The 25,588-nt window shown below is 42.1% G+C and overlaps 1 protein-coding gene across 3 annotated transcripts in view; it reads left to right on the top strand.

Annotated features, from left to right (window-relative positions):
• Nucleotides 1-25,588, top strand: part of CCDC93 (CCC complex scaffolding subunit CCDC93) — an 81,709-nt gene that overhangs the window by 43,154 nt on the left and 12,967 nt on the right. For 2 of the 3 annotated variants that reach the window (XM_087819901.1, XM_087819899.1), the window contains exons 12-19: nucleotides 5,817-5,933; nucleotides 11,820-11,882; nucleotides 15,413-15,486; nucleotides 16,652-16,733; nucleotides 17,622-17,693; nucleotides 19,024-19,077; nucleotides 20,531-20,593; nucleotides 23,361-23,469. In XM_087819901.1, coding sequence (XP_087676027.1) covers nucleotides 5,817-5,933; nucleotides 11,820-11,882; nucleotides 15,413-15,486; nucleotides 16,652-16,733; nucleotides 17,622-17,693; nucleotides 19,024-19,077; nucleotides 20,531-20,593; nucleotides 23,361-23,469 — 634 coding nt within the window. The remainder of the gene's footprint in view (nucleotides 1-5,816; nucleotides 5,934-11,819; nucleotides 11,883-15,412; nucleotides 15,487-16,651; nucleotides 16,734-17,621; nucleotides 17,694-19,023; nucleotides 19,078-20,530; nucleotides 20,594-23,360; nucleotides 23,470-25,588) is intronic. The other variant, XM_087819900.1, reaches the window with a different exon arrangement.

Raw genomic sequence — 25,588 nt, 5'->3', positions numbered from 1 at the left:
GCTGTGCCCCACACTTAATAGTGCCTGAGTGAGGTTAGTTGAACTAAACCAAGGAAGGTAGGGAGTGAGGCTTAAAACTGTAATCAGAATTTAGAGATTAAGGAACTCAATAAATCTGCAGAAAATCGTGTTAAATATGTTTGCATTTCCAAACAGCTTCAAGATTTCCTAAATTCTGAGTGAATAATGAGATACACAGGAAATAACAGCAGGAGAATGGTATTTCTAAAGAATTGTCAACCTGGTGGAGTTGTCTCAAGCTTCATAGCACAGCCTGTACCTTTCAGAGTCTTAACACTTTGGATAAAGACATAGGACTTGTTTTGTCGGATTTGAACATCATTTAAAGCTAGAAAAGAAAAGGTGGCGAGTACATTGGAAAATAGAATCAGTATTCAGAAATGTCTCAGATTGAAATTATGAGTTCAAACCAATAAATGCATTTTTTTTCATTTTTACAAATTTTTTAAATTGATTTCAGTAAGAGGAAGGGAGAGGGAGAGAGTCATTGATCGCCTCCTGCACTGCCCCCCTGGGGATTGAGCCTGCAGCCCGGGCATGTGCCCTGACCTGGAATTGAACCGGGATCTCCTGGATCATAGGTCAGTGTTCAACCACTCAGCCATGCCAGCTGGGCAATAAATTCATTTTTTAAAGATAAATGTGAACTATTTTATTTAGTTTCTGAAAAATCAGTCATGCCAATTCAGGATTTGATAAGGATGCTTTCTAACCGGACAGCAGGTCCTGGAGATGAAAGTGAAAGGTTTTGGATTTTTTTTCACACTTCCTAAATATTAAGTACATTCTGGCAGGGATGCTCTGTTCTTACCTGGGGACCCAGAGCTGTGCCTTGGATTCAGCAGTTACATGAATGTGGCTTTGAAATTTATGGGATTGCATTAGTGGGAGTCAAGAATATTGAAAAGAATGTTTATGTATCTGGTTTTATTAGTGGAAGCAGAGTGTAGATCAGGGAAAGTGGATGGATGATCCCATCCTATCTGCAGTTCTGACTCCATCTGGAGTACTTGAAAAGGTCACTTATGAGCTAGGGTATGTCCAGAGAATAACGGCTAAGATGGCAAAGGATACTGATATCTTGTTATAAAAAGGAAAAAGGAAAGAGCTGTGGTCTTCTGGATAAAAATTGAACTGTGAAAGAGTGGTTACACTTAATCTCTGCTGCTTCAGGGAGGAAGCGGTGGGTACTTGTTTGAATTTTTGCAGGCCAGATTTTGCTGTCTGCTTCTACTAGCTTTTGCTCATGATACTTTGACTTTGTGTGCACTTTTGACTTTTGACTGAGTTCATATTCCATAGAAATTTATCTGTAGAAATTCTTTGAGGCCTAGAGTTGAATCTCTGTTCTTCCGTAGTGGATTTGCTTTTGCTTCTGGCAAACACCTGGGGACATCCCAGTCCAAGTCTGTTGTACTTACAGTCTTGATTTGTGGGGTTTTAGACCATCTAGGTAGTGTGTAAATTTAGATTGCATATCCAAAAGTGGACCAATCTGTTGTTACAAAATCTCACTGCAGATATTTTTCCTGTTCCACTTACACCTGTATCAAGGTTTATGCACAGCAGGTGTTGAATTTTAAAAATCCAAGGTTGCGATCACCTGGTTTTGGCAAATACACTCAAGAAAAAAGCCAACTTCAGTGGTTACACGCACTTTCCTGTGTTTCCACTTTCACCAGCTTTTTGGCCTTCCAGGATTTTGTTCATTCTTGCTACTTATAGATTTTTTAAAAGATTAAAAATAAATATTTTATATTTACTGTTTACTTGTTTTTAATAGGAGGGTTCATCAAGATGTGAGAAACTGAAGTTCACCCATTCAGTAGAGAATTTTGGGCAACCTCCTGAGATAGGGATCTTTATTACTGACAGCTTAGTGACCATATTTTGGGAAGGGAGGGTGGTGATATAAGAGAGATTTCTGTATTAAAAAGAAGGTGGTTATGTAGATAACCTTTTGGGTCTCTTTCATTATGAAAGTATATAGTTTTAGCTAAAGTAATCATTTTTTGTTTCTCTGAGGAATTTACTATTTTGAACCGGGCTAATACTACTGAATGACATTTAAATCTGATTCCCCTGGGAATAGAAGTTGTGCATATATATCAGTTATTAGAAAACATTTGATGACTTCTAATTTGCATTAGAGGTCATCAAATCCATGTTGTGGTTTTGAAAGCACGTTCTTAATCTGAAATTGTTGAACAAAATTAGATTGGTACTTTAGCCCTCACTCTAGTGTAAACACAATGGAATATTTGTACATGGTTGGTATTTTTTGAGAGATGTTGCAACTTTCAAGTAGAAATCAGTTAAGATGCTCCAGGATTTAAAATTTTTTCTGTCAAGGAATTACTGAAAAGCTCTCTTTCCTATTCTCCACCTGGACAATTTTGTGTGATCCTTCAAGATCCAACTTGGTCATCTTCAGTGTTCTTCCCACTGTGACTCTGGGGGAACAGAATGTCAAATGAGACATACTGCTTTAAAAACCCGTTTCTGCCTTCATCAGTCTCATGCTTTTGGTTGTGTAGAGGATATTTGAAAGAAATGAAAAACTTAGATTGCTTAATTAAAAGTATGTTTGAAAAATAGAGCAGTAAGCTTTCCGTTGAGTAGGTTAAGGACTCTTTGCAGTTCAGCTCTGGAATAAATTATTTTTCAGTGCAAAAATAACTTCCCATTAAACAAAGCAGTTTGCATAGCACCATCTCTAGGCTCAAAAGCAAATGGAAGAAATTCACAAATTTATATGCACTGTGGGCCTGTTCATTGCATATTATTCATTTTAATTCAGCTGGAGAAATGTCAGATATGGAAATGGCACTTACTATCTCGATATTAGTGTACATTAATGCTTTGCAGATACAAATTTAAGGGACTCCACAGAGCGGTGAGAATTGCTACCTAGCAATAAGAGAAAGGATTTTTGAAAGCCTGTATTTGCTGAGAACATATTATATCATTAACGAGATGTAATAGTACATTTGTATAGATACTTTGAGTCCTTCTGTGCATTACAAGTATTTTCTCTCTGCTTATATGGTTCTCTGAATCGCCAGTCTAGTAAAAAGAGTAGAATCAGAAAGAACTTTCCCCTCTGGGTGTTATATAAATGATGGTGGGCCCATTCCATTTATTGGAACTCAGTGCTAATGAGGCTATCCCAGTCAACAATTGGGGCCAATACATAACTTCCAAGTGAGTCAGACCTCTTAGGTGAATGTAGTGGCTCTCAAAATTTTTAGTTTCAGGACCTTTTAGAACTCTTGAAAATTACTGAGATCCCAATAGCTTATGTATTAATTACAAATGGCAGTAATACATGCAATGTATGTTATCATGCATCATGTAACATCTGGAAAATTTCACTGTAAAATCATGAGAATGGAAAAAAATGTTATCTTAATATTATTATGAAAAGGATTTTAACCTTGAAGACCCCCCTGAAAGTGTCTTGTGGGACCACATGGCTAAAATTTTGCAAATAGATAGATACATAAAAGAGAAAAAAAGCTAGCCAGAGAGACAAAAAGAAAGGCCAGCCTGGAAATGTTTCCAGACATATAAAATAGCTACTGGTTTTCCTCTATGGAAGAGTTCTTGGAAGTGAAGTCAAAAGTCATAGGTGAGGGCCTGGATCTGGGGTGGGGGACTAGGGGCAGGGGAGGGGTCAGTTGGGGAAAAAAGAGGACATCTGTAGTACTTTCAACAATAAAGATACATTTAAAGAAAAAAAAGGTCATCATTTTAAAGCAAAGCTGGGCGGGAAATGCAGTTTTCATTCTCTGGGAACCTTGCCCATGAAATCAGTTGAAAAACCTGCTAAGAGTTGGAGACATCATCCATTCCATGCCCAAGGTGCAGAATAGTGCTGAATGAGTGTGTGCTCACTCCTTCACACTGGAGAAATCTGGGAGGTGAGTGAGACACTGATCCCCCAGAGCCTGCCTGCCCACAGCTTGGTCTCCTCCAAAGCCAGACGGGCAGCTGGAGGAGATGAGGGTACTTAAAATAATCCAAACATCAAACATAGAGACATACCATGTGGGGTAGGTCCTATGAATGGGGAATTAATTCTGTTTCAAATGTCAATAAATCATGAGATAGAAGGCTTATGTGATTCTACTCGTACAGTAAAATGCTTTGAGGCTATTCCAGTGACTCTTTAGAAATCAGGGTCAGGGAATGTAAATTGGATGTTAAAACCTAAATCTGAAATTATCTATAAGAAAAAAGCTACCAAATATATAGCAGACAAAAGTGACCAAATTAATAACAGTTTAGGGTGGTGCAAAGTAAAACAGATATAATTAGTTAATTATAATTCCGTTTCTGACAAGTGATTTGGAAATTGAGGACTGGTCTTCCCCCTCCCCTTTTTTGTATTCAGATAATCTTCAGAAACACTTCTTTTCCCCCAGACTCCAGGTTGTGGATATCTTGATGTGTTTAATTGCATCTTTAAAAGGTAATGCCAATTCCAGATGATCTGGGATATGTCGCTTGACATTTTCCAAAATGCCAGGTTTCAAGGCTAGATATGTTACAAAACCAGATGCTTAGTTTTTCTACTTCCTTTATGGCCTACCAGCCCACAAGATAGAAAATGATGTTCATTACTATTTTATGCAGCCATATCCTGCTGGTTGTTTCCTTCCATATCTAGAGTTGTTAAGGAACAAAAAAAACTCATCATCTGTTAATAATGCTGCTGAATTACTCAAAGAAGTCCTTAGCCAAAATAAATGATGACTGTGCCATCCAATTTCTCCTCCTCACTTCCCCATTTTTTCTCCCCATGGGTGAATCTCCCAGACTTTCAAGCCCATGAACACTGTTAAAACATACAGGGAAAGTCAAATACCCAAATTGTTTTGTTATACTTGGGCTTAAAATCAGTGATTTGCTTGGAATTGGGATGCTTCCAGTAAAAAAGGAAATGTGGTTAAAACGGGCATTTAACTGTTTAATAGAGCTATCTATGATAGTCCAACAAGCATTCCAAGTAAACCTATTACAACAAGGTGAACCTTTTTGTTTCTTTTTGGAGGGTTTCTCACTGGGATCTTGAGGCTTGTGTTTGTATTTAGTACCTACACCAGGCTGCTTCTTTCTTTGTGTGATTTCTCAGTAATGTTGCTGTGTTCACCCCATCACCTGATTCATAACTCTCTTCCTTACTTCCAGTCCTGACAGTCTCTGTATCCTGTCCAAACTTTCTTCTCCATCCCCTCCTCATGTGTATAATTTCAGGAATTTCCTACTGGCCTCTGTCAGCAACTTCTATCCCTCTCAAACCTATGCTCTGTGAGCACCAGAAAAAGAGAAATAAGAAATGGTTAAAAGTGCCCCAGGATGGGAAGAAATAAGTTGGGAGACTGTTGCTTTTCATTGTAAGTGCTTCTGAATGGTTAAACTGTTTAACCATATGCTTATAATTCTTTATGAAAGTGAATCAATTCATCATTCTTGATAACTCCAGAATGGTATTATGAAGATGTTAATGTAACGATGTTCTTCCTCTTTTTAAGACCCTTTGATGATGCCCTATTATTGCCTTTATGACATCAGTGTAACCATGGTTACATATTCCTATGCTTCTCCACTTGCCACTCCCTCTGCCAGGAATGCAGATCCCATTGACGGGGATTGATCATCGTGCCAGAGTCATCTTCTCTGGACCTGGGTCTGCACCAAAGCCAGTGGTGCCCTGCCCAGACTGAGCTGTCTTATGAGAGCCCAGGTGGACTAATTAAGTCCTTTGGATTTGCCCTCCCTGTTTTCCACAGCAGTCTGAGCTATCAGCTGAAGAAAGTCCAGAAAAATTAGGAACTTCCCAACTTCATCGTCGGAAAGTCAGTTCCTTAAACAAGCAGATTCTGCAGAAGACCAAACATCTGGAAGAGGTTGGTGTTTTCTTTTTATAATTTTATTTATGTGAAATGAAACCATTCTTCAGGAAGGGAAAATTTGGGGAAGGAGTTAAGACTTTTGTGGTAGAATGGTCAAAGGAAGTTCCAGAACAGGGGTCTACATACTATAGCCCTTGTGCCAACCCAGCCTCCACTTGTTTTTGTAAGTAAAGTTTTTTTGGAATACATGTATACCTGTATGTTTGCATATTTCCTGTGGCTACTTTCAAGCCCCAGGGGTAGAGTTGACTAGGTGCAGCAGAGACCACATGGCCTACAAAACCTAAAATATTTATTATCTGGCCCTTTACAGAAGAGATTTGCCAACCTGTATTCTGGAAGGATACCATAGGTCAAGAGTAGCATTTGTTCACAAATATGTGCTCAGTACTTCTGTGTGCTAGAGCTAAACTAGGCTATAGGGATGAGTGAAGAACAAGCTATGATCCTGCTTTCAAGGATCTTCAGGTAGTAATGGGAGACGTACACTAAACCGTTCACACACCTCATTCAGTTACAGCTGTGATAAGTGCTTAAAGGAGAAGGCTAGAGAGATCTGATGAGAGACCTGACCTGATCTTGAGTCACAGAGGACTGCAGCTGGATAGATGGCTGGGCAGGAAGTCTGTATGGGAAGTGTGGGGCTTTGATGAGTACTTAGGCAACAACATGAACTAAGACTTGGGAGAGGAAGAGTATTGGCCAACTTCTGCTTTGTGGCTGGAGAGTCATGAGTGAGGCAGCCGGTCAGCAGAGTGTGATCAGACTAGACCTCTGAGGTCATGTTAAGGACGTTAGAAGGACATTAAGTAGGAGAATAGCAATATCAGATTTGCATGTTTCAAAGACCATTCTGTTTGCTGTGGGAGCATGAATTAATTGGATTTGGGTGAGAAGGGGTCTAGGGAGAACCATTAGGAGGCTGACCCAATAGTCCAGACATGAACTTTTGGTGGCTTTGACTAGAGGTGATAGGGGAAATGGAGAAAACCAGATCATTTTTAAGAGAGCTTTGAGATGGCATTCTGTGATACTTGATGACTGATGGAACTGTTTTAGAAAGACCTTCATGTATTCACCTTGAAAAGTAGACATAAAAGGAAGCTGGAGAGTTTGACTCAGGAACAGTCATTAGAAGACAAAATGTTACATGCTTCAGTTGCTTGGCAATAATATTTAATTAATTAGAAAAATACATGTAGCAGAAGATAATGGGAATGAATATGGCTTTCTAAAGAACAGTTCACCAGTAGTTCCTATAACAGTTGATTTTCTAAAAATGGGTGCCAGTTGGCATTTTGAACTTGTATATTTTTCATCTTTTCAAATCCCATATATTCAAAAGATAGTACTATATCAAATGGTCCTGCCCAGTCATTTCTTTGATTGAATTTGTTCTATTAGAATTTGTTCCACAGCTGAACAGACAGTAGGTTGGTTTTACAAAATGCTCTGATCATAAGCAAGTAAGGATTCCAAGGTGGACTGTGATTTAGTTTTCATTTGATAATTTGTTTAGGTATTTTAATTTTCAGCACAGAAAGTATTATCTTTTTTTTTTTAATACGTTTTTATTGATTTCAGAGGGAAAGGAAGGGAGACAGAGACAGAGAGAGAAACATCAATGATGAGAGGGTCATTGATCGGCTGCCTCCTGCACACCCCCTACTGGGGATCAAACCTACAACCCCGGTATGACCAGGAATCGAACCATGACCTCCTGGTTCATAGGTGGATGCTCAACCACTGAGCCACACTAGCCGGGACAGAAAGTATTATCTTTACTACTGACTCTTCCCAGTGAAAAGAACCTGAAAGTAATTGGTTTAAAAAGAACTCACCACAGAACAGAATGAGCATAAATCAAGGATGAGGCTTTATCCATCAGAATGTCTTTACCTTCTGAGGAAGGATCATTTTCAGGATATTACAGACCCTGTGAGCCAGATTTTCTCAGCATGAGTACATGTTTTCTTTTAACTCCTCTCTCAACTTGGAGAGAAGGAATGCTGTGCCTTGTTCCAGTGGCAGTCCTGGCACATTCTTAGTCCAACTGAAAGGGCAAGCCTCTCTGAACCTGTTTACCAAGAGCCTATTACTTTTCAGGCATACTGCCTAGCATGTAGCAGGCTGTCAGTGAAGGACAGTGCTCATTATTGCAGTGGTCAGTGTTATTGAAGATGACCGGCATGTGCAATAAACCCTGCCTATGTAGCTAGGCCAGCTGGGTGAGGACAGTGAGGTAGGGAGGCAGAGATGTGCCCAGGGTCACAGAGCACATTTGAGTTAGGGGTCTCAGATGATGGTAAACTTGTGCCTAGAGAGATTGCTTCAAGGATGAGATGAAAATATAAACAGACATGCACTTTTTATGAACCGAAGTTTTATGCAAATATAAGAAACCAAAGATGACGGTGTTTCCAAATGAGCCTAGACGTGAATGTTTTGTAAAAATTCAAAACTAACATCAACATTTTTGTTTTGTTTTGTTTTTTGCTAATCCTCATCTGAGGATATTTTTCCATTAACTCTTAGAATGGAAGAGGGTTGGGGGGGCGGGAGAGAGAGAGAAACATCGATGTGAAAGAGACACATTGATTGGTTGCCTCCCACACACTCCCTGATTTCCAACCCAGGTACGTGCCCTTGACCGAGAATCAAACCTGCAACCCTGTGGTTCAGGAGCGGACCGTCTCACCACTAAGCCAGGCTGGCCAGGGCAACATCAACATTTTCATAAACATTTTTCCCAAACAGTGATTAGAGCTGTAAGAATACATTTTTTTCTAGGTAACTTGCTCTGCCCATTTTAATTTGGAATGTTCTATCAAAAAAAAATATGAAGCCCCTAAACTTTGTTACTGTCCCTAAATTTGCCCTGCTACAAAAGCTTGCTCACCTCTAGGCTAGCTGATCTACAGAATTTTTTCATCTTCTAGTATTGTCTGGTTCTATCTGTCAGAAATCAGATGGGCAACAAACAACAATCCTAACAGCAAGCCTTTTGTGTAAGAACCAGGTCTTTAGAGCTTCAACCCCAGCTCCTTCCATTCTCTCTTTCCTCGACTGCCTCCCTAGCCACCTCATCTGGCCCTGTGGGTCCACCTTATACTTCTTGGTGTGCACTGACTAGCAAGTCACAATTGCAAAAGCATATAGAACTGTGTGTGTGTAGGTGTGCTAAACACATATTTTTCTATCAGTTTTTAAATGCTTCAACTATATTTTTAATTATAAAGATCATAAAAGCTTACTGTAAATAAATCAAATGGTATAGAACTATATAAAAATAAAAATGCTCCACTTCTTAAAGCCAGCCTTTATTTTCTAGGCCTTTGCAAGCATTTATATATATGTCCATTCACCTGGGGACAGTGGGTTGCCTAGTTACAAAGTTGAATTTGTTTTCACTTATTCTATTACAGAATTCTCTCAGAAATAATAATAACTAATAACTTTTTTACTGAGTAATTACAAGGTATTTTTAAAATTAACTCATTCAGTTCTTACAACATCCTTATGAAGAAGTTACTGTTACTACCTTCTTCCATCCAAGTACTAACCAGGCCTGACCCTGCTTAGCTTCCAAGATCAAATGAGATTGGGTGCGTTCAGGTTGGTATGATTGTAGACTATCCTCAGTTTACAAATAGGAGACTGGGACACAGAGAATGAAGTAATTTTCCTGTGGTCACGCAGCTTATTAGCAGTGGAACCAAGATTTGAACATATAGATCTACGTCATTCCTTCTAATGACTGCATATTGCAACATAGTATGTATGTACCGTAATTTATTAACTTGTCCCCCATTCATGGATATGTAGATTTTTCCCAATTGCAAATATATGTTTCCACAATATCTTTATGCCATCTTCTTTGTGCAAATATAAAATATTTCCTTAAGATAGATTTTAGAAAGTGGAATTACTGTATCAAAACTGTCAAATTATTCATTATTTTACCAGTTTACTTTTCTACCAATAGTATATGAGAGAATTGAAACTTTAAGTGTAAGAACCTCTTCTACAAGGTGTAATGCAGGGGGAAAGCAACCAAGATGGACCTGTGGCCTTAGTGACAAGAACCCTGGAGAAAGTCTTAGCCCAACAGAGAAATGGGGGAGGGATAAAAGCAAGAGAAGGAGTAGAGGACATCTCACGGTCCAACAGGGATCGTGCTGCAATGGGACAGAACTGCAGTGTCACTCATATAGGTAGCTGAGGAGACACCGGAGACTGAGAAAAGAAAGAGGAATCAAGAAAGAAAGAATGAACCAGCAGCTGAATTGTGAGGGGGAAGGAGAATCATGGAGGACCGCAGCAGGGTGAAAGCTGAGCCTAGCTCCTAGGACATTTCCTACTTAAGAAAACGTGGTCAGATGAGGAGAAGAGAAAAACACTTAGGAGTTAATTAGAGAGGAGATGAGTCTTCCAATCTTTGCACACATCTGCTTCCCTGCCAAGATCCAGCTTGTATGAGTCTGTTGGTGAAACCACCTTTGAATTCCTAATGAGTAAGGGGACTGTTTCCTTGGGCATCCCCTGGGCCTGTCTCAGCTGCTGCTCTTCTCATACTCGAATCCCCAGTTTACTAGTCCAGCTCCTTGAGGGCAAAGACTGTGTGTCATGTTCGTAGTCTCCTCCCACTCACCTCATTTGAGCAGAGCATTGGCTAAATGTCAGATGGGTAGGTTGGTACAGGGGTGAGAAGTCGGCAGGAAGGTGGGTGAAGCAGGTGGGAAAGTGCCAAGACCTCTTCCTGGAGCCCCAAAGAGCATCAAGAGTTAAATCACTAGGATTTCCAGAGGGAAAAAAACAAAAAACTTTCTCCAGAAATACTCTCACCTACCAGTTACACAAACAGGTTAATAAAAGCTCTCATTGCATAGATGGCTGTCCTTGCAAAGGGAGCAGCCAGAGCCCACCTGCTTCCCTCCTTCATCACTTCTGCTCTCTACTGGAGTTGGCTTCCTGGTAGGCCTTGTTGAAGTGTAACCATTCATCAGTCTGAAGACTGGTAATTGGAGGTACGATTGAGGTGGAGTGATTTCTGAAGATGACATAGTTCTCAATAAGTTCCGTACAGGCTCAAGGATGGGACAGGCTACTTAGTTTTGAGATAGAGGCTAAAATATCTCATTGTTAATCTGTACACAGGTAAGAGAGTCTGGTGATGATTTTCTGCCACTTCCCCTTTTCCAAAGTCGAAATGTACAAACCCTTTGAACTTTTAATGGAGTGTTTTCAGATCTCTAAAGGTTTATAGACAGCACAAGACTGTCTTTTAGTAAGAAAAAGGGAAATGACATTTTTGAGATGCAAGTTTACAATTTATGTAACTTTGAACGTAAAGGTAATTCATTTTTTTCTGTTAGTGTTGAAGTCCTGAATCCTTTCTTCAATCTTGTGTTATTTGCCAGCCATATCCTGTGCTAGAGTCTTGAGTGCTGAAATGCAGTTTGTATTCTGTGAATGGGCAAGTTGGTTAACTGAATTCATTGTAGCCATATAGAAAAGTTAGATCTGAATGTTAATCCAGGCTCTATCACTTATGAGCTATAAAGCTTTAGTCAAGTAACTTAACCCTTCTGAATCTTTATTTCCTCATCTGTAAAACAAAGTTAATGTCTCTTCCATTGAATATAAGGTTCAGTGATAGGATTTATGCAGAATACCTAGTATATCTACTAACATGTAGTTGATACTAATTATATATGTTGTTTTCTTCATTTGTTGTTGGCGACCTTTCTAAAATTCCCATGTTTGCTCAGTTTAAATCTTTCTAAGCTTCCATTTCCTCATCTGTGAAATGGGGATATCACCCATATCTATGTTGTAAGAATCAAATGAGAGCAGATGTCTTCTGTCTTTCACTTACAGCTGCAGACAAATCATACCAACCTACAAGCCAGATACAATGAAACAAAGAAAACACTGACAGAGGTAAGCAGGTTTTTCTTCCTCTGTGGGCCTTAAGAATCATTTTTGACCTGCACTATTAATAGAATGCCATGTGTCATCAGTCTGTGTGGAGAAGTCATGATTCCCTTCTGAGGGCTCAGGTTTGTTTAGAGGCATAGGACAATCACATCACTGTGCCTGACCCATGCCACCAGTTTACCTATGCTTTCATGTTCTATCCGTCTGCGATTTAGGTGTTAGAGATCACTGATTGGGCTGCAAGGGCCAGGATAGGCTTGCTGAGGAAAGCGGGCCTGATAAGTGGAGGTGGGCCACATAGAAGAACATGAAAGGTTATTCAAAGTAAATGGCCCCTGCTTCTCAAGCCACAGGTTGTAGAATAGCTCCAAAATACTGAATTCCATGAGAGTGAGATGGTTTCTGTTTGTAATACGAGAGAATCGCAGTGATATAATTTGCTGTTCAAAATTAGTGATTAAGCCTCAGTGGGATGGGGAGGAAGAGGGGGTTTACTGATATATTTTGAAGCATGCAATTCATTTTCTGATCCATTTCTGATCCATTTTCTGATGGTTACAAGCGTACCATCTCACTTCGTCATTAGTTTGTTGCTTACCTCCCACGTCTGATTGCCTGGGAAACCAGGAAAGGAAAACAAACATCTCTGATACCAGCTCTGTCGTGAGGGGAGTGAGATATTTCTGTCCCTTGCATTCCAATAGAACTACCCTCATCTGGATCAGAAAGGCTCTCATTGTGGTTTGGGAGCTATGGCTGTACTCTGTAGGGCCTCACTATGAGTGCCCCACCTAATCCTGTTTGGACCTTGTGGAAACTGGACTGATCTTCAAAGACATTCTGAAAGCAAACCAGTCCCTAGTTTTTAAAATTTCACATGAAATTTGCCTGTTTAAAATTCTTACATTTATTGCAATATGCAGGACTTACAAACTTGAAAACCTGACAAAGCTTTTTAATTCTGGCCTGGACTAAGACTCTGATTATTGTCAGAATGTTTAGAAAGGGCAGTTAGAGTAAATTTTTAAAAAATTCTTTCTAAAGATGCTTGTGTTGCATTAGATCAGCTCTCTTTCCACTCTTCTGTGACTACATTCCTATGGATTAGATGGCAAACTCCTGGGGTGGAATTTCTGCTGCTGTCTTACTTTTAATGCTGCAGAGTCCCTAACATGAAGCTTGACAAGTCATGGATCAGTCTTTCTGTAACAATCTGGAAAAGATTAAAGGCAAAACATCTTGATATCAATTTCCTAAAACACATAAATGCCTTAGGATATAAATCCTAAGTGGTATAAAGTGGCCTTTTGTACTGAACACTGTAAGTATTTGTTGATCCCCTTTCAGGTACTAGAAAGGTAGATGTGTGATTTAAGTCGATAAGAGATAAGCTTCCTATCATCAAATAATAATGGCAGCCAGCATTACCATGTGCTGGGTGTGCACTCAGCACATCACTTGTATTAGTCCATTGAATCTTCCCAGCAGCCCTAACAACACAGTTATCATCCCTGTTCTGCAGATAGGAGACCAAGGCAGGAAGGTCATGCAGGGCACCAGGCTCGCAGTCTGGCACCAAAGACCTCTCAGAGAGATTACTGGTAGGACAGTCAAACTAATTTCCATCCACAAAAATGGGAAGCTCTACGAAACCTAGTTCTGAACTACTTATGAAGAGGCCTAATTTGGTCAGAATTCTGAAGACCAGGTCCCTGGATAAGTCATGAACTTCGTGTTTGGACCTCAGTCTCCTTATCTATTCTAAGGCAAAGATTGGCAAAATGAATGTTCTGAATCCTTCAACCAGTATTCCCAGGTTTTACCTTTTCAGCAAAACCTGCCCTTCCAGGATAAGTTAGTGGCACTAAAAAGCAGGAGAGACCCATCTTTCCAGTAAATTAGGGAAAGTAAAGTAGGGCATGGCAGATAGAGGACAGATGATGGCATAACATCTGTGGGGAGGCTGCACACCGCTGCCAGAAGGCAGAGACTTGCTGGCCCTGATTGGCCACCAGGGTCTAGCCTGTCTCCTTTTTAATTTCAGCAATCACAGTGTTAATTTCCTATGTGTGAGCTTGATCCTTTCTAATATAAGTACTATCCTGTCGTGTCTCTCTAAGGGCATTAATTGTCTAAAGTTTTTCTTGACCTATAAACTATTTCTTCAGACCAAAATTCATGTTGATACATCTTTTTATGGTTTTATCTTTCTTCAGATGTTTGATAATTCTTGATGCTATGCCTGTTTTTGATTCTCAGATTTCCTGTTACCAACCATGTGGATTCTGTGTTCATTTTGTGCAGCTTGCTTCATATAATGATTCTGGAAGGGTGGGTCTTATTCTGCAGTGGGATTGGCCATTAGTAACTAATATTCAGGATTGGGGAACTCCTTCTTTTTCCTGGATATTGTCCACTCAGGGGCCTTGCCCTGCCTGTGTGACTCGAGCACTAGCTCTTGAGTTAGCTCGTGGTTTGAGGGCCATGTTGCTTAGCCCAGCTGGCTGTTCCTAATGCATATTCCAGCCCTACAGACCAGCCCTTCCTCTGTCTGCTAATTCCACACAGTCCATTCCTGTCAGCCATCTTTCTTGTCCCTTGTTCCAGCATAATAGTCTGGATTTTTTAGGACCTGAGGCAAGAAGGGGTTGCTGCAGCTTGTGCTTGGTTCTTCATTTTCAGATATAATCCTTGGAACTTTTTTTTAAGTTGTTTTTTTGAATAGGTAACACATTCACATGGTTCAAAATTCAAAAAGTAAAAAGGGTATACTCCTGTAACAACCACACAGTTACCTTCTCCAGAGGTGACTATAGTGTAACCAGTTTCTTATGAATCTTTCCAGAAGTACTTTATGTATATATAAGTAACTTGTATATTCTTTTATACATGTATACATTTAATGTATACATTCCTTTATACTAATTAGAAGCATATTACACTTGTGGTTTTTGTACCTTGTTTTCTTCACGTAACAGTAGATACTAGAGATCATCATAAAAACTGTATTATTTTTAATAGCAGTTTAGTATTCTATTATATGATATAACTGTGCACTTTATAATTTTTTAAATTTCTTTTTTAAAAACCTCACTGTCTGACTCAAAATGGAGGTGAAATTATTCCAGAACACAGAAGATTTAACCCTGTCCCCTATTCATAGCTGTGATATTGGCATTCTGAAATTCAAACTCAGTTGCTCCTTTTATTTTCCCCTTCCTACTGAAAGGCACCGGCTGTCAACATTACATTTGACTTCTTACCCATTTGCTTCTGGATTGGAAGTTGTTACCAGGGTTTTACTAACCAGCAGTATGTGTCAAAAAGGGTCTTGTTTTGACTTTTCCATGTTTTCCCTCCGCCCCATCCTATTTCTCTTGTTCACGTGTTTTCTCAACGTACAGCTAAGTCCTGTGCGCGCGGCCACCTGTCAGAGGTGGAGTACAGGTGGAACCAAGGGGCAGGAGGATAGAGGCGCTCACTCCTCTGTACTGCCAGGTCTCTAGCAACAATGCCTCCCTTCTCTCTTGCAGTTGAAAAATCATAGTGCGAAACTGGACAAGGAACAGGCAGCCCTTGAGAAGATAGAATCCAAAGCTGATCCAAGGTAGGATGTTTCAGCATGTGTTTATTTTCTCTTTGAAGAAAGTAACTTTGCCAGTACCTGGTGGCTTAATTGGTTGGGACACAGAACTAAGGAGCCAGGGGTCATGCTTCTGTCCTTGTACAGGTTGGTTAATTTCATGTGTTACCCAGAGTGTGCCCATTGCTTGGGCACATGCTGAGATGTGCTTGGGCTGCCTGTTCCTCCCAATTGCCCTGGGAATCAGAAGCAATATGTTTTGGGTCTTTAATTGTTTTTTCATTTATCTTTTTTTAGAAACTAAGTAATACATTCACAGTACAAAAAGGCATATGGTGAAAAGTCTCCCTCCCACCCCCTCCCCCAGGCACCCAGTTCTCCCTGGAGTCAACCATTGTTATCTCTTTTAATTGCACTCGCTTTAGCCTTGTCTCCTTGGTGCAGTCTTTTCTGCCAAAAATCAGCTGCTAGGGTTTTGGTGGGGTTTTTTGTTTTGTTTTGCTTTTCATTTTAATTGTCTTTAAACAATTTAAATTATATAGAAGAAGCACTTGCATTTGATGTTTTTGTCACCAAACTGTTTGGATAGTAAAATCTAAGTGTCACTCACTTGATTGAGATTGTGAAATCATAAAAAGTTTCAGGCCCGGATTGAGCAGCTCTGAGTTTGATTGACATTTTAGCAAGGAAGTCCCCACGGCTTACTTGGCTTTATAATTAATTAGAAACCCTTCTGTCATAATATGGAGCAAAAGTACTATTAGATACTTGACATTTTTATTTTCAAATTAGTGTGTTTAATGACCGTAAGCGGCGTGTTTCCTTTTCAGAATGGATATTAAAAATGGTTTTCCATACTGTCTATGCTTTGAGTACTATTGTTGAGTAATTGTTGTCATTAAGTATATCCAGTACTCTGAAACTCATTGATGTTTCAGCAGTTGACATGTTAATTCTGGATTCTGTAATATTTATTTGGATGTAGCTGATGGACTCTGGCATATAAATGAATAATAATGTCAGTTAAATAATGGTAGTCTTAATCATGTGTGGAGAACCCATTAGACACTTGGAAGAGACAAAGGAAATTAAAAGGGAGTCTTGTTTTAACTGGGGACTTGGTTTTAGCTGTGATTCATAAAATCGTAGTTGTTTGCCATATGTCATTCTTTGGTTTTTTTCTCTTAAGTATTCTGCAGAACTTGAGAGCACTTGTAGCCATGAATGAAAACCTGAAAAGCCAGGAACAGGAGTTTAAAGCACATTGTCGAGTAAGTGTTGCTTGGTGTCAGCAGACATTAAATCAGGACTCTTGTAAAATCTCTTGCTTTCCCTCCCCTTGTCCTATTGTGGCATCCTATCCAAGTGTAGTTAGAAAAGGAGACTCCTCAAGCAGTTGTGTACCTGCACACCTGTAGCAGGTACCCTTCGAGGACACTATGTTGTGCTAAACCCGAAAATTGAGAGCACAGTCGTACAAACAGTGTTTTCTAATTTACAAATATATTTAAAAGAAAAGTCTTATCAAATACAAAGGAATAACATTATATAAAAGAAAAGCTAGGATGTCTGTTCGTCATGTATAAACCTTTGTTTCTGCCATTTGGGGACTCGGTATTTAGTAGTAGGGATGATGGGTGCACAGGTGCTCATGACCACAGCAGGAGGCAGGAGATGAGACCCCGAAAGCTGTGTGTGTTCCAGGGGAGGAGAGGCCAATCTGGCGCAGGAGCCATCTGGAAGCTGGATCTTACTTAAGGGCAGGCGAGGATGGCAGATGGAAGGGAGTGGCTTGCTGAGGAAGGGCTCCAGGCTAGAGGGTACCAGGATAGGTGGACAGGACTGTGGAGAAGAGGAAACAGAGAAGGCCGATTGGAAGTAGGCTCTAGGCCACCCATTCATTCCACGCCCAGTGATTAACGTGTACCTCCCCTCCCTTTGCAAAGAAAGGGCCTTCTGACCGAGGAACAAGCTGCCTGTTGGCCTCCTGAGAAAACTTTCCCGAGCTGAACATTGGAGATCAGTGTGACTAGTTCCTAATAGACTTTGTTTTCACATAAATTCACAAAATGTGAAGATAAAACTCTGGATCAAGTTTAAAAATTGCATACAGTTTCTAGCTTGTCCAAGTTTTATAAATATTTATATCACTTTTAAAGGAGGAGATGACACGGCTGCAGCAGGAAATTGAAAACCTGAAAGCTGAGCGAGCACCAGGTGGAGAAGAAAAGGTAAGGGCCCTAAAGGAGTCCTCAAACTGTGAGATGCCATTATGACAGACCATGAAAAGGTTTCTGGGGGACGAACCAGTGAGGACTGTCAAGCAAGGACAAGTTTCCTTAAGCCTGGTCCTCTGAGTACACATTTCTCAGCTGGTATCATCACATGATTTTATAAGATCTCCATCCCTCTCCTTTCTCTCCCTCCTGCTGGGTAAAAGGCAGCAGTGGGTGTGGACAGCAGCCGCTCTGGATGAAAACAACCAGATTACAAGTCTTCCCTCCTCTTTCTGAGGGAAAGGGTGTTTTCAGGAATGGCCTGAGTTCTGCTTCCCACTCAACCTATTCTTCTCTAAATTTGCTTCCAAGTTACTCCTTTCACCTTCCGTTCCTGCATAGGGACATGCCCCACCCTTAAAAGGCAGCCCTGGGCTGGAAGCAGGGGAGCAGAGCTGGGTTAATATCGGATCTCCAGCAGCGTAGCTGCTTTCTGCAGGGGCACGTCAGGCTCTCTGAACAGACTTGGTCTCCTGAGGAGCTAGTGTGTGTTTCCATCGAGCCTTAAATTATAACACAAGGACAGGAAAAAGTATTACTCTCACCAATATATAGAGTGCTGTGTTTTGTTTTCCCTTCTCACACCTGACTCAAAGCTTATTTCCTGAGCACCCCTGTGCTTGGGTGTGAGAGTTGGACGTTGCCTCAGAACTCGTGGATTATACCATCTCCCATATAAAAGGGGGAACTTGAGGCTCAGGGAAGGGAAGAGACTTGTGCAAGCCAACTGGCAGGAGTGCAGCAGGCACTCCTGCCCCTTCACTTAGGGACTGGGAGAGACACTGCCATCCCCAGCAGGGAGATGCCACGTCCCACCTTCCTGGCATGTCCTTTCATCCAGGCTACTCTACTCTTCCCACCTATGAGAAGGGGGATTAGCAGAGTGTGGCTGTGCGGTGCAGTGGTGTCCTGGTACCATCATCACATGGCCTGCTCCAGTTGTTTCTAAAATTTTGAACCTTTGAGGCTCAAATCGTCAGCTCAGTCAGCTTCTGAGTTTGCACACATCACAGACTTTTAGGATCCCATTTCTCTTCTCAGGAATCATGTCTCGTTAGAAGGAGTATTACTCACATTCAAACACAAATTTAGCTTATTTGTATGTAACTGACAGACATTTAAGAACAATTTAAAATCTGGGGCTCATATACGACTGTTCCCTTTCTGTTCCCTGACTGGATGTGGTCTGTGAAGTGTCCCCCACCCCACCCTTCCTACAGCTAGACCCTCAGCTCCTGTCGCATTCGCCTCACTCAGAGGTGTTTCTTACTGTTTACCATTTCAGACCCTGTCCAGTGGAGAGCCAAATGATACCCTCACCACTGTGATGACTCATAATGTAAGTACCTGCCCATTGTCAGGACTGCCAGTGTTCTCCGAGGGTGTGTGGCTAGCTTTATACTCTCCTGTGACAGCTTCTTATGCCTCATTTCATTTCCTCTACAGCCACCTCATGTGTGGGGTGTTGGGAGCATCACCCCATTTTACACACCTGACCCCTCAGATAGAGGCAGGACCTCATCTGGGATGGCCCTAAAGGCCACCATTCTGGGGAGGGTTTCTCCTGGCACCTTGTGCAGGAGTGCTGTCTTTACTCTGCATCTCTGCTGAGAGGGGGAGGCCTGCATTGACCGTACCTGCTAGTCACAGTCCATAGGCTATGAGGGGTGGGGGTGGTACAGAGGGAAGAACACCTCTCTCTTTTACTACATTCTGGGATCAGCAAACTGTAAAGGGCCAGATAGTACATATTTTTAGCTTTGTGGGCCGCTCCACTGTAGTGGTCATAGTCAATATGTAAATCAAAGGCCGTGACTGTGTTCCAATAAAACTTGAATTACAGAGATAGGCAGAGAGGAGGATTTGGCCCAGGGGCTGTTAGATTTGGCTCATGGGCTGCAGTTTGCTGACCCCTGTCCTGAGTCAAACTAATGCTTCCAGGACTCCAGCATTCCAGGAAACCTCCAGGAGAAAACGAAAAGGGAGAGGAGGAGGAAGAGAGAAGCAGGAAAGCCTCTAAACATTTGCCTTCTTTAGCGTTTCTCTTCCCTTCGTGCCCTTAGAAGCTCCTAGAGGGATGATTTTCAGGACTCCTGTGGCGAAATCTGTGGGGTTTGCCTGCAGCTGAGCCATGTGGAGGAGACTGTGGTGTTTCTCTCTTTCTCTGTGTGTGTGCGTGTGCATGTGTGGGCTAGTTTTTCTCGTAATTCAGTGCTATCCAGAGGACTTTCCGCAGTGGTGAGAATGTTCTATATCTGCACTGACCAATATGGTAGCCATTAGCTACCTGTGTCTACTGAGCGCTTGAAATGAGGTTAGTGCAACTGAGAAACTGACTTTAATTTAAAGTGTTAGTTAATGTAAATTTAAATAGCCACATGTGGCTAGTGGCTATTGTACTGGACAGTGCAGCTCCAAATAGAAACATAGAAAGCAAACCAGCAGCACCTCCAGACACAGAGGCACAGGACAAGAGGTTCTTTAAAGTTATGATCATCTCCTCCTCAGCATAGTTTGTGGGGCCGAGGGAAGGGAACATGAATTTAGGGGATACTTCTCTTAAGGACACTGGGTTCAGTTTGGACTCCAGAAGAAGGAATTGTTATAAAGGGATATTAAAGGGCATCAAGGTCTCAGGTGACATAGGACCCCAACCCTAAACTTGGCCATTTGAGAAAAGAAATTTGGGGGCTCGGGATGGGGAAGAAAAGGTAAAAAGCATTCAACTTGAAAAAACCATCAAAGAATGAAAGTTTCTTATTCCCAGATAATTGTGTTCTTTCCATTTTTAGGAAGACCTAGACAGACGATATAATATGGAGAAAGAGAAGCTTTATAAGATTCGTTTACTACAGGTGAGTGAAAATGAGCACAAAAGTACATACATGCATCGAGCTAGGTGTGAATGTCCTATAGCAGAACTGGGAAGTTTCAGTCTCTGAGAACTAGAGAGACTTGGTACCAAGGCTGCTGTTGGCTCACTTCTCTCCAGAGGGAGACTCAGTGGCTTCAGGTGTTGATGCACCTCATAGGGTCTGCTGCTTTCACTCTCGTCTTGTTTGATTTGATCCTAACCCTGGGTGGAGAGTAGGTATTAGCCTCATTTTCTATGTGAAGAAATTGGCTTAAATCTGTTAAACACTTGACCAAGATCAAGCAACTGGTAAGTGCCAGAGCCATCATTCAAGTTCCCGTGTTGTCTAATATTTTTCCTCTAAAACTAAGTGCCCATTTTAGCTGTCGTAGTTGATAACCTTGGAGATTTGTGAGGACATCCAATATAGTGGAGGTAGGTTTTAAAGTTGGCTCTGAAGCTAAATTCACATAGAATCAAAATCACATTGTACAATCTCTTAACGTTGCCAGGATATGGCTCACGGTAGCTCAGAAGCCAAGGGTTAACTTGTGTTGCACTCTGGCCCAGGCCTTCTTTCTGTTCTCTGGGAAGGGAAAGCAGGTTATGGCAGGAATGGACAAAGGGCTGTGGGGGCCAGTGGCACCCTTTTTTTCTTATCTCTGGCTCTTGCCTATTTTGCTGGTTGGTTAAATTCAGGTGAGTCAGATTTGTCCTTGATACAAGGACACTGTACTGAACTTTAAAGAGACACAGAATTAAATAAAATCAGGACAGTATAGCTGTGTATTTGAAATCATTGTGACTGTGATTACTGGATATTTAGTGTTGCGTTAGGTCCCAGGGATAGTAAATGGGATGGCCCATTTTCTGGGAGCTGGCTGGTTCTTTCAGTACCAAGATCTAGACCAGGATGCATTCGTACATCAAAGTACAAGGGAGCTTATATGCAAATTGCAAACTCTGTATAGCTTCAGACGGGCTACAGGAAAGCTGCAATAAAAGCGTAAGGGCCTGAGCCAGGGCAGGATCAGTGGGATGGACAGAAGTTAACCAGCAGAGGAGAGATTGAGCTGTACCTGATGGATGAGAGAAAAACAGGAGTCCAGGATGGTGCTCTGATTTCTGACATGGGCAGCAGGGTGGATGCCTGTGTTACTCATTGAGAAAAAGCATTAAAGAAAGAATAGGGCTGAAGGAGGTGAAAGTGTGACTAAGAGTGTTAATGAGATTCGTTTGGGGCTTTTAAAGGTTGGGGTACTCAACTATGTTGAAATGTCCAAGAAGTGATGGGTGTTGGGTCTGATGCTCAGCACAGTATGGGCTGGAGATCAGGTGTCAGCACTATGTAGGTGATAACCAAGGCTGTGAAATGTAGGCAAAGAAGAGGCCCTGGGACTAAACCCTGTAAGAAGAGGCCAAGGGAAAGCAGGAATCACAGATAAAGGTTGAGACCAAGTGGGCAGCTGAAGGCGAGGAAAACTTGAGTCCGGGGGCTCGTGGGAGCTGAGCAGAGAGCTTAGTAGAGAAAATGGTAAATGTTGCTAGAAGTCAAGAAAGCTAGAAGCTGAGAATTGCCCATTAGAAGTATCCCAGAAATGGTGTGTGGTAACATTAGCCAGAACAGTTTCGGTGGGGTGTTGAAAGAAGCCAGGCATTGTGTGGGGTACAGGATGACTGTAGGGGAGTGGGGGCAGAGGAACAGAGGGGCCTTGGCTCTCAGGAGGTTTGGCTGTTCAGAGGAGGAGAAAGACTGGTAGCTGAAATGTGATCAGAGTTTAAGGAAGGGATTTTTTTTTTTTTTTTTAAGTAAGGCACTGGAACATATTTAAGTACTGATGAGAAGGAGACAGTAGAAAGGGAGAGGTTAGCGATACAGTAAAAAGAATGAAAAATTGTGTTTTTAGATTCCTAAAATAAAAACAGGAGCCAGAGCCTGAGCACCCATGGGGGATGTAGCCTTGACCAAAAGGAGAAATACATCTTTCCCTTGCACCAGCGTGGATGGTGGGCTTCTCATTTGGAGGCTCATATTTCCCCAGGGGTTTAGAGATTCCGCCTCTGCTGCTGTGAATAAAGCAGACCTGGGGAGCGAAAGACAGAGAGGCAGAGTGAAGGCAGCCGGAGAGCCCGCTTCATCCTGAGACCGGAATCCTGTGGTAGGAGCTGAGCAACTTCCTGCAGGCAGCTGCCCTGCTGGGGAAGATGATGCTGGGGGCTGCCTGCCTCAGGAGCCTGCGCTCCCTCCCCTGCACCACACCGCACTGCTGTGCCTCCCCAGATGCAGTCAGAGGGGCACTTTGCCAATATACCCACAGTCCATGGTAGAGAGAAGATACTGAAGAGGTATTTTAGGTTTCAGTTGTGGAAGCTTTTCAACCAGGTGAAGGGATTGGGAATTTATATGGAGGCAGCAAGGTGGCATCAGTTCCTTGTCACCTGGTTCTGGTGGAATTGGCTACTCTAGAGCCCTTTGGGGCCTGGTGGGCTGACTGGGCTCTGGCCGCACAGCCCATCCCATTCCGAATCCTCCTTCCTTATCCATCAATTTGATGTCTCTGTGCTTCCAGTTCATAGCCACACTTTCTCCATGTATTGCAAAATCAGAATCTGAGATGGGGACCTCAAGCCAACAGCAGAATTTTGGGCCTGCATTCCAGGGCATGTGGCTGTGCTCTGGGTGGGTGGTGGGCAATGTTTTGGCTCCGCAGAGAATGTGTAAGGCCTTTTATCAAATAGTGTTGTCTCCCCTTCTCTTTTGCATTTAGGCTCGAAGAAATCGAGAAATAGCAATTTTACATCGCAAGATTGATGAAGTGCCCAGCCGAGCCGAGCTAATACAGTATCAGAAGAGATTTATTGAACTCTACCGCCAGAGTAGGTGCATCGACCACTGAGGAACTCTCAAGGCTGGTCCCGAGAAGGACAGGAGGCGAGGGGCTTTGTCCCCCTTTAGGGTAGTGGAGCGCAAATCTTAGCACAGCCCCTGAAAGCAGCCACTGGGAAGGGCTCCATTTTATCCTCAGGCCCACTCAGCGCTCATTCCATGTAGTCCTGGTGGGTAACGCATAATCCCAGGAGCAGCACGGAGGTGCTCTTAGTGCCCCCTCTATGAACAGTTCACTCTAGTTGAGCCCTTATAGAGCAGCATTTTGAACTAGCTCCACTGAGCTCCCTGTCCACTGTCCAGCATTAGAGCACATCATCACCCCATTATCTCCAGACAGTTCTTACTCATTGGCCCCTGCAGACTTTAGGCTTATGTGCTCCTCACCTTTAACAGCATCATATTCACCCAGGAATCCAGGACTGGATCTCCTGGGCCTGAGTCAGTGATCACATCCCCTCAGGCTCTCAAACCTGTCATTTCCTTCTGTTCCCGCTGCTACTGCCACATCTATTTTTATTTGCATCACAGCTCAGCTGAGTGACCATTAGCTGGTATTCGGCCCCTCTGCAAGTCTCATCCACACATCTGATTGTGTCACTTCCTCTGCTGGAAAATTTTCAGGAGCCCCCGAGGGCTTCCTAAATAAAACCTCTCTCCTCATTCTTTCCAGGGTCGGTCCTCCCCAGTCTGAGTGGCTGCCTGGGGGCCCCTTTCTCTAAGTCCACACTCTAGCCTCACAGTCCACACACTGCCCCTGAACACACCATGCTCTTTGACACCTGAGGCCTCCACCCCTCCTGTTACCTGTGTCTGGGACCCTTTCTCCTCTGTCTGACAAAGTCCTTCAAGACCCAACTCAGATATCCTCTTCAACAGGTCCTGGACCATCACTCCTTTCTCTAGGCTCCCACTGGACACCTCAAACTCTACAGCTACCCTATCCCGTTTTTCCTCTTGGCCAGTGGGATCACTGTCCAGCCACACTGGGCCCCCCTTTAGTCCATTCTGATTCATGCTGCTCTGCCTGCTTCATTTCTGAGTAATGGTGAAGTCCATTCCCTCAGGACTTCTGCTGTCACCACTTTCTCATCACTGCCCAGAGTCTGACCCCTTCTCTGCAGTCCTGACTGGGAGATCTTTCTCAAACATAAATTTGATCATTTATACTCTTGCTTTAAGAGCTCTAACATTTAATAACTCTCCATAACTTTTTGGATAATCTTCAGAATCCTAAATGCACTGACACAATCCTTCACTGTCCAGGCCAGAGTCACTAACTGGTTCCCCCTCAGTCCCTCAGAGCCTCCTCTCTCAGAAGGGTACTGAGTCTTGACCTGTGAGTTGGTCCCCAAGTTCAGTTGCCACTGCAGTGCAGTTGCCAGTTGACAAACTTCAAGTCTTCTTTAAAATCCACCTCAGATTTTGCCTCAAGAACTTGGCCTCTCGTATGTCTTCCTGGTTCAGTATAGAGCACTGTCTCTACTGGAGTCCAGAATCATGCTTCATTTCCCATGTGTCTCCCATCTTTCTGAGTCCAGTCTTCACCTTTGATCCAGGTGCTCTGGTGCAGGTAATAACAGCAGTTTCTCAGCAGAAAATAGTTTCTGCCTTTAAGTTAAATCTCTTCCTTTAATTTTCTACCCTGCCTACTTTAAAGCTTTTAACAATAATAAGTAATAATAACTTGTATCTGTATATTTCACAGGAGTAAATTTCATATGTTAAGGTCCTTTTGTTGATAGGACATTTTTACACCAAAGACTTTTTTAATCAGTTGTACCAGAATATCTACATCATTTTTTTTTTTAATTGTCATCAAATATCTTCATCCCCTACCTAGTCCTTGAGCTGGATGGACTGAGGGTGACAGCTACATTCCTGAGCAACAAAGCTAAAATTGACTCCTGTATTTACAGTAGTGACCTTACACTTTGGCCACCCATTGTGATCAGCTGGGCCCCGCCCCCAGAAAATCTTATTTAATTGGTCATGGACTTTAAATCTCCCCTGGTGATTCCCCTTTTCAGCCAGGAATGAGTATCGCTATTCTAAAGCTTTTAGCAATAATAATAGTACTTTATATTGAGTGGTTCTTAATGTGATTTT

The sequence above is a fragment of the Miniopterus natalensis genome, chromosome 8 (assembly GCF_054644295.1).
Source record: "Miniopterus natalensis isolate mMinNat1 chromosome 8, mMinNat1.hap1, whole genome shotgun sequence".
NCBI lineage: Eukaryota > Metazoa > Chordata > Mammalia > Chiroptera > Miniopteridae > Miniopterus > Miniopterus natalensis.
This window is presented reverse-complemented; position numbering and strand designations above follow the sequence as displayed.